The sequence below is a fragment of the Lutra lutra genome, chromosome 5, assembly GCF_902655055.1.
Source record: "Lutra lutra chromosome 5, mLutLut1.2, whole genome shotgun sequence".
In the NCBI taxonomy this organism is placed as follows: Eukaryota; Metazoa; Chordata; class Mammalia; order Carnivora; family Mustelidae; genus Lutra; species Lutra lutra.
The window spans coordinates 106,995,048-107,009,998 of NC_062282.1; the positions used below are offsets into that span (position 1 = coordinate 106,995,048).

General features: G+C 42.5%; 1 protein-coding gene across 1 annotated transcript in view; it reads right to left on the reverse strand.

The window, feature by feature from the left end:
* The window catches only part of SERINC5 (serine incorporator 5), a 101,039-nt gene that overhangs the window by 15,112 nt on the left and 70,976 nt on the right, over window positions 1-14,951 (reverse strand). The window contains exons 5-8 of the mRNA XM_047730216.1: window positions 14,382-14,475; window positions 8,811-9,022; window positions 5,964-6,059; window positions 1,508-1,634 (exon numbers count right to left, since the gene is read on the reverse strand). Of these exons, the coding sequence (XP_047586172.1) occupies window positions 1,508-1,634; window positions 5,964-6,059; window positions 8,811-9,022; window positions 14,382-14,475 (529 nt within the window). The remainder of the gene's footprint in view (window positions 1-1,507; window positions 1,635-5,963; window positions 6,060-8,810; window positions 9,023-14,381; window positions 14,476-14,951) is intronic.

Sequence of the window (14,951 nt, forward strand, 5' to 3'; positions counted from 1 at the left end):
AATCTGTGTAAATGCCAACAACAGACGTTACCAAATGCTAGTAATTAAACTGCGACACCGTGGTGCCTGCTGGAAGGAGGAGACGGATATCAGTATCCGCACAGGGGGAGCCCTCCAGGAACCTCATAGCTCCGGGAGCCCTTGTGCGATATGGGGAGTCAGTGGTAATTACTCATTAGTAATCTACTTTCGCCTCACATAATCTGCAGTATTTCTTATGTGCCAATACAGAAAAAACCCCGAAGGATAAATGATGAAATTAGCCATGCTGCTGCTATTTCCCTCCAAAGCCCACTAAAAACAGACTCAGGAAGGAAGAGCTTATTCAGAAAAAGAAGAGCTGGAAATCAGCATTCAAAATTTGGGTGGCTTTATGGTTTTCCTGACAACATTCACTGACTTGGGCCCGAATCCTATCCACTGCCTTGGGTAGAGTAGGTACAGAGTGAACAACTATGGAATTAATAGAAATGAAAGGCCAGACATGGTCAATGTGGTCCTTTCTGCTGCAAGGACAATCTGTCACTCTGTGGGGGACAGGATGAGGACCAGTGTTATAGACCCTTCCGTGGGACAATCATTGCAACACAAGCAGGGACTTCCGTGGCCTAACACGTGACTCAACAAGTACTCTAAAAACCTTGTCTCCAAAATGTCTGTTTGTAGGTCCCTTTCTAACAGGAGGGAGTGTGGGAGCTGTAAGAGAAAATGCCAGCGTGCACAGAAAGACATTTTATTTACATAAGCTAGCACCACCAGGATTCTTCAGTTTCCACCAGAGAAGTCCATAATGCACCCATGACAAGTTGAAATTTTTATACATTGAAACCTAACAAATAAAACATAAAACACAGAAGTAAAACCTCAATGTGAAAAGGTCACTGCCGAAGGGAAGCTTCATTATCAGTGAAATGTGTACTCAGAATCAGTAATTTCTATCCGTTACTTTCCTTCCCCGGGCAATCTTTTAAACATTCTAAATAAAGGGGCCACCAACCCCACCACGAACAAGCACGTGAAATACAGCCCGCTTTAACAGCATTGTGGGTTTCAGCTTTATAAAAGAAAGGGGATGTTTCCTGTCTTTTTGGGCCAAGCACAAAATGACCATGTATGTACTGCTTTATACTCTTTCCATCAGCAGCAGAACAAACGGTATTTCCCGTGGATTAGAAAGCTGCCAAAACGTTCTGGCACAAACCATTTCTTCCCCACTTTGTAATCCCTTGCCCTCCAATAATGCTTTAGCAACGAATATTCAACCCTTTCCTCAAGGCTTGCAATGTACTATAGATCTATTACAGTTACCCGCACAAATACAAGTCAGGAAAATGAAGTCCAAACACTGAGGTTTGATGCTGTGAGACACATTTTTTAGTTCAATCTACTTTCCGTCTTCCTCGGCTGGGAGTTGTTTTGCTACTTCGCCGTTGCTAAAGCTTACTTAAATTTTCCTCCAAAATATTAAAGTCTGCAAAGGTGACCTCCAGTATCTCCTAAGACTTACCATGAATATAAGATGCACAAGAACAGGAGAGTGGTACCCAGGCCAGTAACCAAGTTTTCGTCTCTGTACAGGTCCTGACCAAACTCTGGCACACAGATTGTCACATTCTTCCCGTGCTCATCTAGAGCTTACAAGGAAAAGACAAAGCAATCAGAGTTCATTACAAAAGCCTGTTGTAGCTCACAGACACATTCACTTGGGGAAAATTCGGGTAGCTTAGAAGAGTGAAGGCTTCTTATTGCAAATTCCTACTCTACAGTCCCACTGAACTCAGACTAGATTGCTGCTATTTCAAAGCACCCCCTGGGACACAGTGGCTCAGTCGGTTGAGCGTCTGCCTTTGGCCCGGGTCATGATCCCAAGGTCGTGGGATCGAGTCCCACATGACGCTCCCTGCTCAGCAGAGAGCCTGCTTCTCCCTCTGCCTGATGCTCCCCCTGCTTGTGCTCTCTCTCTCTCTCTCAGATAAACAGATAAAATCTAAAAAAAAAAAAAAAAAGCATCCCCTCCCATCTAAGCAGCCTCTTCAAACAAGACCCTCAGATTCCAGTGGAGGGCCAAAGGGTTCCTCTGTGCCATGACGTAGTAAGAGTCTCCTCTTTTCAGTACTCTTCAAACAGTAGTAAAAAGTGAAACGAGATCCATTTTTCAGTTGACTCAGCAGGCTCTGAATAGAAGTAGTATGCACACATTGTTGAGTTTCCCCCATGTCTATCCTCTCCAGAAGCATGTTGAGGCTACTCAGTCACCAAACATGTACTGACTACAACAGCCACCTGGTCCAAAGCTCCAGCCAGACGCGAAGTCCCTTTACTGTCAGTAATAGGATCGTCACGATCCTATGATCCTTTGCTTACTTCTTACCTCCTTTCCCTGGAAGGGTCTCCCATAAAGGTCCCTTTCTCTATATTTTCTTTCTTTTATTCTTTTTGTAAGATTTTATTTTTAAGGTGGTGCCTGGGTGGCTCAGTGGATTAAGTGACTGTGTTGGGCTCAGGTCATGATCCTGGAGTCCCAGCATTGAGCCCCACATCAGGATCCTTACTCAGTGGGGCCACAAACCCGGAATATGACAGGCCCCCTGACCAGCGCCCTCAACTCAGCTCCCAGTGGAGCCTGCCTTTGCCCTGGCAGATCAAGGTTGCCATGCCTCTAGGCCCTAACCCTAACCCTAGGTTGGGTTATCAGGCTTCCGCACCCAGAGGCCTGGCCCTGAGTCAGCTTCTCCCTCTCCTCACCAGCCCCCGCCCGGCTCGTGTTCTCTCTCTACTCACTCACTCTCCGTCTCAAACAGGCAAATAAAAATTTAAAAGAAAAAAAAAAAAAGGATTTTATTTTTAAGTAATCTTTATACCCAACTCAGGGCTTGAACTCACAACCCAGAGCTCAAGAGTCACATGCTCTGCCAACTGAGCCAGCCAGATGCCACCTCTCTACATTTTCTTTAAATATATATATATGTCTTGTTTCTTTTTATTGATCAGGACTGTAAATGTGCTAAGTCTACAGTGCTAAAAAAAAATCAGTTTATTTATAAACAGAAGAGTTATTTAAAGAGAAGTTCTTTCCTCAATGATACCGCAGTATGAGTTAATTCCATTTGTTACTACTGTGCACAAAAGCCTTGTTTACAAGGGAACAGAACAAACGTATCATTTTGTTCAGTGTATTGAATAGGTATAACTGGTTAACAGTTACTGAATCATAATGTAAAGAAATGTGACAATACCAGGTATGTACTTCCTGAGCGTTTCAAATTACAGTCTGTGAAATTGCTGACATCCACAGGAGAGAATAAAATTACCTATGCAAAGGTGGGGGTAAAATTAGTGTGTGGGGTCGCCTGGCTGGCATGGTCGGTAGAACATGTGACTCTTGATCTCAGGGTCATGAGGTTAAGCCCCATGTTGGGCATGGAGCCTACTTTAAAAAAAATAAAAATAAAAATAAGTGCTAAACACAAACACATCCTGGGGTGCCTGGCGGGCTCAGTCAGAGGAGCACGCAACTCTGGATCTCAGAGTTCTGAGTTCAATCCCCACACTGGGTGCAGAGATTACTTAAAAATAAAATGTCTGAAAAAAAAAAAAAAAGTTTAGGGACACCTGGGTGGCTCAGTTGGTCAAGTGTCTGCCTTCAGCTCAGGTCACAATCCCAGGATCCTGGGGATCAAGCCCCACATCGGGCTCCCTGCTCAGCAGGAAGCCTGCTGCTCCCTCTTCCTGCTGCTCTCCCCACTTGTGCTCTCTCTCTCTCTCTCTCCGACAAATTTTTGAAATCTTAAAAAAAAAAAAAAAAGTTAAAAAAAATAGCATGTGAATATCCTGATGTTTTCTAGATTTCTTAAAAGTTTCAAGAAGTAGGGTACCTGGATGGCTCAGTTGGTTAAGCATCCAACTCTTTTTTTTTTTTTTTTAAGATTTTATTTATTTATTTGAGAGAGAGAGAGCATGTGTGCACAAGCAGGGGAGTGGTAGGCAGAGGGAGAGGGAGAACCAGGCTCCCCGTGAGCAAGGAGCCCAATACTAGACTTGATCCCAGAACCCTGGGATCATGAACTGAGCCAAAGGCAGCTGCTTAACTGACTGAGTCACCCAGGTGCCCCAAGTAATCCAACTCTTGATTTCAGTTCAGATCAGGATCCCCAGGTTGGGAGATCAAGCCTCATGCATCAGGCTCCTTGCTGGGACTGGAGCCTGCTTGAGATTCTCTCTCTCCCTTTCCCCACTCTCTAAATAAATAAATAAAAATAAAAACCATTTTACAAACATGCACATTCTGAGTATTAGAAGATGGACTACAATTATTACTGGCACTCACATTTGAGACAGCAAAAATAACTGTGCTGTGGTGTAAGGAATCTTTATTCTTAAGCCAAAGGGAAAAAAAATTTTTTTAACTGACCAAAATATGAACTTTTCTCTTTAAGTAGTACCGCCTGAAACTACAAGTAAGTTTTCTGTTTATAAGTGATACCTGCCATTTAAGAGAAAAACACTCTAACCAAAAACCTCACTATACTAAAACCAAAAATTAATAGCTGTAAAAGAAATTCTTAAAGAAGCTAGACAAATAAACTTAGAGTCAAGATAGAGCTATTTTAAAAAAGAATTAAATCTAGGATAGACTATACTTAATATAAGACCTACAATTATACCACTTTGCACTATAAAAAGCTCTAAACTATAAAAAACTCCTACACACAATACATGTATGTAAAACTTTAAAGATGATCTTTACATTTACTTCCTACATTTAAAAAAGGAAAACAATTTCAATTTTCTATTCTAGAGAAAAGACAGCACATTTATTTAACTTGATTTATAAAAGATCAAATGTACTCAAACATACACACATTTATAAATACTTCTGTGTATATATGTGTGTATACATTTATATATACATTTATCACAAAACTGATATAGATAATGAAATACAATGAGTTCAGAAATCAAAATAAAAAATGGTCTTTTGGGGCGCCTGGGTTCAGCTCAGGTCGTGGTCTCAGGGTCCTGGGATTAAGCCCCGCATTAGGCTCTCTGCTTAGTGGGGAGCCTGCTTCCCCCTCTCTCTCTGCCTGCCTCTCTGCCTACTTGTGATCTTTGTCTGTCAAATAAATAAATAAAATCTTTTTAAAAAATGGTCTTTTGGTGTTTTACTGACAAGGGGCTCATACGTTAACAATTTATAATATGACAGGGCTCTTCTAGTTCTCAAATAATCTTTACAACCACTCTCCAGTAACAATAGCTAACCCACGGAGAGCACCTACAACATGCCAGGACCATATACACACATACACACTCACTGAATTCTTTAAAACCACCCTATAAAATAGGAATCTTATTTAATTACCTTGATAAAATAATAATTAAAATCCTTATTTTAAAGACAAGGTATCTAGGCAGAGAGAGGTAAATAACCTTCTACAAGTTACTGAAGTGGCAGAAGCAAGCTATAAACCCAAGTGGTCTGACTCCCAAGTTCATGCATGTTCTATTGTCTCTATAAATAAACAGCATTTAAGAAGAGCAGTTCAAGTCAGCCACTGTTAGAGCTGGGCTCAAATCCTGTCTCCTGCTTCCCCCTCCCACTCTCTGACTCCCACGCAGTCAGAGAGATGACCACCTGAAGAAAAGTAAATTAACAACAAGCAAAAAACAACACAAAATAAGCAAAATACTTGAAAACACAGAGTGAGAAAACGCATATTAGGCCCCAAAGCAAACTCAACAGCCCATCTTTGTTCCTGTCTTCCCTACACAGCAGGAAGACTCAGGAGAAGAAATTTTCATTTTCGTATCCCATGTTAAGGACTTTATCTAGTGAAAAATTTAGACCATCCATTCGATTAATTGCACCTTTGACATTCTGAACAACAGCTCAAATTCCTTCCTCCACAATGAAAACATTCGTACCGCAAGCACACGCTCCCTAAGGCGACGGGCTGGCTTACCTACTTCTACGGGTTTGCTGGACAGAGCCGAGAAAGTGAGATACGTCACGTAGCAGCTTATGAGCCCTGACTGCAGTAACCCGGAATGGGGCTGTCCTGGAAAAATCAGAGGGTCAGATTTTAACACAGGGTCTGAAATTACAAAAATAAGAAAGCCTAAGAAAACGAGGTCCCCATCCCCAAATGATGCTCCTCAAACCAAGACCCCCATCTCCGAAGGAAGGAAAAGGTCAATAATATTATTTTCCAAACAACACTAAAAAGACAGGGAAAGGGGCAGAATTACCCATGAAGCCTGACTATGTTGTTTTAAAGACGCCAGGTTCTGCAGTCCTCTACCGCCACATCACTCTAATAACAACTGAATTAAGCGTACTGCCTGGTCCCCCTGAAGTTCATGGACACTAGTTCTCAAATCTTAAAACCTCAGAAGAAAATTCACCATCATTACCAGTGAGACCATGTAGCTTAGTGAGGTAAATGGGAAACAAATGTCACAGGGCATGGATTCCAGATTCTACGAGGCCATCAGACACTTGAAGTCCATGACAGCAGAAAAACCTCAACTTGTCAATAGACAAAAAAACCAAAAAACCTTCGGGAATACCAGTTCAGGTCAAAGAAGAAGGCACTGGGGCTCAGCAGTCATTGAGGGAAGAGCTTTAACATCCTATTAATATTTAAATTAAATGAGGTGTTTCCATCATTCAGAGTTACCAGGATATGACAAAAAGGATGTATCATTTTTGGGTGGAATTTTTAACCATCTGCCTACATGAAAGGACTCAGTTCATCCAGTCTTCCCTCTGATTAAATTTGTTTCAAGTTTTAATTGTTAAATTTTACTAACCAGGGGTGCCCGAGCGGCTCAGGCAGTTAAGTGTCTACCTTCAGCTCAGGTCATGAGCTCAGGGTCTTGGGATTGAGCCTTGCATTGGATTCCCTGCTCGGCGGGAAGCCTGCTTCTCCCTCTCCCACTCCTGCTTATGTTCCCTCTCTCACCGTCTCTCTCTCAAATAAACAAACAAATAAATAAAATCTTTTTTTAATTAAATAAATAAGATAAACTGTACTAACCAATGAAAGTACAGAAGTAGTCTTTTTTTTTTTTAAAGATTTTATTTATTTATTTGACAGAGAGAGATGGCGAGAGACGGAATATAAGCAGGAGCGGGAGAGGCAGAAGCAGGCTTCCCGCCGAGCAGGGAATCCAATGCAAGGCTCCATCCCAAGATCCTGGGATCTCGATCTGAGCTGAAGGCAGATGTTTAATGACTGAGCCACCCAGGCATCCCTAGAAATAGACTTTTATAATGCTGCTCTTTGACACGGGAATAAGACTCACTTCAGCAACTAATGGCATTAAACGAAATATTTCAAATTATAACTATTTTTAAAAGTAGGATTTAACCCAAATGGTAGTTTATTCTGAACACTAGTATGTTTTAGGAAATTCTTAACTGATCAGTTAAAGGGACTGGGAGATTAGGACTCTCATTTTCAATAATGTACTTGGAATTTTCAGTACCAGAAAACCTTTAAATTATTCAATACTAGTTCACTTCTTTTTTAAGTTTATTTATTAAATTCCTTAATCTCTACACCAAACGTGAGACTTGAACTCATGACCTTGAGATCGAGTGTCATACACTCTTCCAATTGGGATGGAGCCAGCCAGGCGCCCTAAGACTAGTTCACTTTTTAGATCACCATTTTAGAAATGACTGGAGGGGCTATACATTATTGGCCACCTTTCCCTTTTCCTATTAAAAACCTGGATATCACTTGCATTTCATCTCCTGTAGAGTAAGATACCTTCAAGAAAATTAGACCATGAATACTTCTTTCTACAACCAAAGATGGTATTCTGGTCTAAGATATCAGAAGTTGTTTATAAAAGACAACTCAGGCCTATACTTTCTAAAGCATTTTCAAATCCCAGTATCTCTTCCTTTTTGCCTTTGTGGGTTTTTGTTCGTGTTTAAGTAAGCTCTAGCCCAACGTGGGGCTCAAACTCATGACCCTGAGATCAAGAGTCACATCCTCTACTGACTGAGCCAGCCAGGCGCCCCTCTTCCATTTGCCTTTGAAACAACCTTGAGCCAGGAAGGTTTACAGATTTCTGTTGGCTTCACTGAGAAAGGATTTGGGTCTGAGGAAGGTTAGCTCACAGGGCTGGCTGTTGGCTCAGCCAGACTGGATTTTCTGTTTCCTGACTCCTACACCAGATGGTTCCCGATTTCTGACCCAGAGGCCTTGGGTGAAAGATGAGCCCAGAAAGAGCTCCTTCTGGAGTCTTCTCATTCAAGTTTTACATGGGGAATACAGGGAAGAACTTAATACACACTCAAGGCATCCTCCATTTAAAGGCTCCCTGTAGTACATTATTTAATAATGGTAACATCTGGAGCACTTGGGTGGCCCATTTGGTTAAGCGTCTACAGCTCAGATCATGATAGGATCGAGGCCCATGTCACACTCGTTGCTCAGCAGGCTCCCTGCTTCTTCTCTCTCCCCCACTCCCCCTGCTTGTGCTCTCTGTCACTACCCCTGTCTCTCTTCCTCTCAAATAAATAAATAATAAATAAATAAAATCTTTAAAAAATAATAATAATGGTAACATCTACCTTCCTGTTCATTGACTTCACCACATTCAGATCTTTCTTGACCCGAGGCACGCCAGCTATCACATTCAGCCCAAGTGTGTCCCACCCTTCCTATGGCTGACCCATCCACAGTAACTTAAGGAATGACCATAGTTTAAAAAAACACAAAAACATGAGGTTTTGCCCAAACTTAGACACAACAAAATACAAATAAGGGGGAAGGGGAAAAAAACGTGCTTACGATTTTGGACGCAGGGCGAGATGGCTACTGCTGAAATGAGCAGACACAGGCCCCCATTCAGCCCCAGGAGAATTTTGTTTTCCAGGCAGCCATCTTTCTGTGTATAGAACACCGCCATCAAAATCAGGCCTCCGGTGGCAACGGAGTACATGATGAGTGTCACGAGGGCCAGAGCTGCGTACCACAGCTTGTTGGTAGCCGTGCCTGCAGTCCTGTTTCTCCACAAGTGGGTCAGACAGAGGGGAGAGAAGACAAGTCAATGCAGCCCCCATTCTCTGACCACACTTACCACCTCTCAGGCACTCACAGTGCTCTCAGGCTGCAGGCCAAGATAAACCCAACCGTCCAGAAGACCTATCCTTTTACCACAATTATGCTCCAGCAAAGCCAGAAGATATAGGTAAATATGCAAAAATGTTTTAGATCAGGCTCAGAATGTTTTCTAAACATGAAAACATTCTGTTTTTATGTGTGTTCTTCAACTACAATGCACGTCCACAGACTTGACTCTACCCTCCCCGTTCTGAATAGGAATTACCCTGTGGCGGGCTTTGGCAAGTCTCAAAAACAAGTGGCTCCTAGATGGGGTTCTCTTCACATTTTTCCCGCTCAACATGGAGCCCAGACGTGCCACTGCCTCTTACTACTTTAGGGAGAGAAGCAGCGAGTCAACCTCACTCACAGAAAGACTGGCTGACCTCGGCCCTTTCATCCCTCTGCTGCAAAGAGGCATCTGCTGCTTCTCAAAAACAATGCCACGTAGGATGGAGGGAGAGCGTAAAGAGAATAAAATCAGCCTAGAAATGAGTAAAAATTGTAACGGGATTTACAATAAGAAACTTCTAGAGATTAATATGCTTTCTAATTTATATACATATTAATAAAGGGAAGGAAGAAATAAGTGGTGGTTTAATAATCTCTAGAAATTCTTCAGAACCATGACAAAAAAAGTATTCAAAACCACGAAATAAAGAGGACAGAACAAGAGAGAGCACGGAGTGAATCAATGTTGTCCGCCTTACGATTAAACGTCCCCACCGTAACTACGTTCCAACAAACCTTCACAGAGAGAGCAATTTGCTTCATGTTTTCACAAAACTGGAATGCATTCAGCAACTCAGCTAAAATGTTTTAATTATGAAAAAGTTATTGCGGCCAGAGACAAACAAGGGGGACAGAGAGAAATGATAATGACCATCATATTCCTGAAACCAAGCCAGGCACTCAATGACAACAGAATTAGTCTAACATAAAAGGCACAGAGAGGAAATGACAGAAAATGAGACTTATGAAAAATAAAATTCTAAAAGCCAAATGGTAATCAGTGACAGAGAAACAGAATGCATTGTGTAGAAAAAGATGAACACAGCTGACCAGTATGTGGGTGGGGTGAGACTGTTTCTCCACTGGTCTTTTGGGCTGTTTTTAGCATATGAAGGACTTTTTTTTTTTTAAGATTTTATTTATTTATTTGAGAGAGAGAGAGCACACGCAAACAGGGGGAGGAGCAGAGGGAGAGGGACAAGCAGAGTGCCCTGGGTACAGAGCCCGAGCTAGGGCTCAATCCCAGGACCCTGAGATCATGACCTGGAGCTGAAACCAGGAGACAGATGCTTAACCAACTGAGCCACCCAGGCACCCTGAGAAGAGGAATTTTTTACAAAAAGGAAACAACTCCTGACTGCAATCTTCCTCTCCTAGCTCCCTCCTCCCCCACCACATCCTCATCACCAGCAGCAAAGTCTATGAGTTCCAACTCTGGAACATACCAGAACCTAACTACTGCCATCATCGTTCGAGCTACAGTCAGGCCTGCTTACTTGCAAATCTATCCTCCTCTAATCTTTTCTGGAATTAAAATGTACATCATGTCATGTTCTTCTTGTTTCAAACCCCAGTGATGCCCTCCCATCTCACACAAGTGCCCCAGAAGCCAGACGTGATCTGAACCAATGCCCTCTCCTATCTCACCTCCGGTGCCCACCCCTCAGCACTAAGGGGCGCAGCACAGAGGATGCCCATTTGCCCCTCAACACACTGGGCCTGGACCCAGCAGAGTCCTGCCTCCGTCTCTCCCCCTTCCATCTCTCACAGTTGTCTCCCTCACACCTGATTGGGAAGCCTTTCCCTGCCCTGTTCTCCCCAAAGCCCACACCCTGCTTTCTTTCCCTCCAGTCTTTTCTACCACTGAGCCTGTTACTTTCTTATCTGCTTGATCATAAACTGATGTTCTTCCCATGCCCCTGCCCTCCCCAACAGGAGGAGGTAAGCTCCATGGATCAGGACATCACTGTGTTCTCTGCTCTTCTCCTGCTGTGGAGTGACCGGCAGATAATATGTGCTTAATGAATACTGGTGTGAGGACTATCAACCATTAAACCATAACTTTGTGCAGCAAAGGTAGCAGAATGGCCGCCACTCCTGAGGTTTCAGACTCATGACTTCCTCCTCGGTGACAGCTTGCTCCGGCAGACGTCCCACGTAGGTGCCATGACTTATTTATCTTTATACTCTCCGTGCCTACCACATGGTCTGGCACATACTTAAAACCACCCCCCAAATATGAGTAAATGCTAAACGGGAAAAAGCACTTGGAAGGAGATGAGAAAAGGACCAGACAACCACATACAACATAGTATGCGGGTGCCAGGTTGGGAGAGTCGGCTGCCCTTGGGCTTAGGACTCGGTAGGACCCAACGACAATGGAAATAACAGATCTAGCACATTTAGAAGATGGGTCTTTGTGAGAAACACCTGAATGTACCTTCTACTTTTTGCTATTTCATTTTTGATAAAGCGTTGTCATTTCAAATCACAAAATTTGAGGTAGAAAGGAAAAAACACATTAAACGTCTAATGCGACCATATTATTCTGCAGGTATGAAAACTGAGGTCAGAGAGGCCAAGTAATACACCTAAAAAGAAACAGTGAACTAGAGGAGTGGGGACATGAACACTTGGAGTCTCCTGGTTTCTGGGCCCAGGGCCTCAGGCCTATTAGCACTGGGATCTTTTCCTTCTCAAGATGTTTATTGAAAAGAGAAGAAAGGGAGGCCCTGGGTGGCTCAGTCATTAAGCCTCTGCCTTTGGCTCTGGTTGTGATCCTGGGAACCTGGGATCAAGTCCCGAGTCCGGCATCCTGGTCAGTGGGAGGCCTGCTTCTCCCTCTCCCACTCCCCCTGCTTGTGTTCCCTCTCTCACGGTCTGTCAAATAAATAAATAAAATGTTTAAAAAAAAGAGAGAGAGAAGAAAGGGATGCTTGGGTGGCTCAGTCAGTCAAGCGTCTGCCTTTGGCTCAGGTCATGATCCCAGGGTCCTGGGATCGAATCCCATGTCAGGCTCCTTGCTCAGTGGGGAACCTGCTCCTCCCTTTCCCTCTGCCTGCTGCTTCCTCTGCTTGTGCTCTTTCTGACAAATAAATAGAGAAAATCTTAAAAAAAAAAAAAAAAGAAAAGAAAACAGAGAAGAAAAGGAAAGAAGAAGTACTTTGGTTGTTCCATTAGGAGTGATGTACTGTATTTTCTAGACTAACCCTGTAAGCAACTGTCTTTGTTAAAAAACAATGCCCCACAAAAACTAGTAAATTAATTTACCTGAATTAATAGTTTCCTAGCTTAATCCTAATTTTAGGCAGACAAATCAGCTATGAATATGTTGACAATAGGGATTTTGTTGGGATATTAGCCTCAACGCCGAGACAACAGCAACATCATTTGTCGCAAAGCTCTTAAGCCATTCTTATTGAGTGGTTTCTGGAAGGTTTTTACAGCAGCCTAACTCTTCCAAAATGCCTGTTAAAACTTGGCATCAATAATTAGTCTCTGAAAATGGCTTTAGAATCAATCAAAACAGTCAAATCAGAACTGAAGAAGCGCAAGTATTCTCAAGAGAACATACTACTTAATGGGAAAATAGGGCACTCAGTATTGAAGACATTATTATTTTTAAAAGTTCAATATTTTGAAGTATACATGTGAAAATTTTACAAAAAATTTTGGATGACTTTTTATTAGACAAAATAAATTTCTGTAGTGCTATCTATGTGACTATTCAATGTGCTGTAAAATTTTAAAAACTGTAAGTATTTGAGTGCTTACTCCAATATTTACCAAATTAAAAAATGATAACACTAGCCTTTCACTCATATACCTCTTGATTTGTTCTCCAAAGAAACAAAACCAAAATCAAAATGAAACTACTACTACTACCAAGCTGAGGAATGTAATCAGAATGAAAAGTATTTTCAGGGGCGCCTGGGTGGTTCAGTTGGTTCAGCGTCTGCCTTTGGCTCAGGTCATGATTCCGGGGTCCTCCTAGCAGGGAGCCTGTTTTTCCCTCTCCCTCTGCTACTCTCCCTGCTTGTGCTCTCTCTCTCTCTGTGTGTCCAATAAATACATAAAATATTAAAAAAAAAAAAACTGTCAAAGAATTCAGACCATGTGTTTTTTGTCCAAGATAAAAAATAAATTTCAAATTCATTCATTACTTTCTGCCTTTTTTCCAAAACAGTATAAAATAACACAATACAAATGAAAATCTACAAAATAACAAAAGTCTTATTAGGTACAATAGGTATTTTCATTCATGTATTTTTTAAAGATTTCATTTATTTATTTGAGAGAAAGCACGGGGGTGGGGGGCACACAGGGCAGAGGGTGAAGGAGAAGCAGACTCCCTGCTGAGCAGGGAACCTGATGCTCATACTTTCCATCCCAGGACCCTGAGATCATGACCTGAGCCAAAGTCAGGTGCTTAACTGACTGAGTGACCTAGGTGCCCCTCCATTTGTATTTTATAAGCAAAGTAAGACAACAAGAAGTCAAGTGCCTTGCCTGGAGTCACAAAGAGAGCCCAGCCAGTCTTAGCACTCAAAGGGCTGACCCTCATCTAGCTGCCCTTCCCTCAATGTGGTTCAGCAATAAAATAAATAGAAATAAAAGTAGCTATTAATAGTTTGGCATTTCCCACTTTATTCTAGGATGTGAATCCCATGTTCAAGGCAGTTAGAAGAACTCTACATCTTTTAATTCAGGATGGCTCTCTAAGGCAACACAACAGACCTTCCTAATGAAGGGATCCTAATACTCTTAGGCAGGTTGAGGAGGAACCAATAAAAATTTAAGTAAACAACTATCATATTCTTTGCAGAAAGTGTATTTTCAGCTCCAAAGTACTTTTTTTTTTTCTTTTTTAAAATCTCTTAAGGACGGAAGCCTACGATAAAGTCTGCCCAAGTTTTCAGGCACCCACCATCCCAACCAAGAAGCCAGGGCGGAGAAGTGCCAGCCCACTCAGAGCCCAAACGACAGCGCATGGGAAAAAGCCAAAAAGGGAAGAGAAATGAAATGGAAGAAGGAAAGGGAGAAAGGAGAGAAAAACAGCATGGGAGAGGAGTGAATGAAAAGGTTCAAAGAGCAGGAGTGAAGGTAAAGTGTGGGCCAGCTGTCTGAGGCGTAAGCAGGCTGCTGATCCCAGCACAATTCAGAGCCGCTCTGTCAACACCATCCTGTGGGCAATTTCTCTGAGCAGCAGGCGAGTCCACTTGGAAGCTTCCCCCAAAATGCACATACCAGTTCTTGTTCCATTTATGTGCGAACTCCACGAGCAGGATGAGTTGGATGCCTATGAAGATGAAGCCTCCGACGGCTCCCACATAGCGCCAGGCTGCAAAAGAAGACCATCGTCCAAAAGGAGCTGAGGTGACTGCTCCGGCATTGAGCTCAAAGGAGAATAAGGACTATAGTTATCTTTACCGTGTTCTTCTTGTACCTTTAATTTCCAGGCAATCCCATCCGATGGATGCCACCACTATACCCACTTTACAGATGAGAAAAATGGAAAGTCCATGTAAATCAACAAAGTCCCATAGTTAGTAAAGGACTAGGCTGGGATGTGAACACACAGAGTGTGGCTCTGGAGCACCTGGGCTTAACCTCCACACCGTATTGGCCAGATAGCCTAACAGATAGAGCCGTTCATAAAATCAACAATGACCCACAATCTAAAAACTAAAAAACACAAGTTATGAGGTAAAAAAGGGTTCAAGTGACTCTCTGGAGTCACCAGAGACTAGTAGAGAAATGAGGTTCAGAATGGACTCAGATCCACTTCCCTGCGACACAGAAGCTCTAACCTTGAGT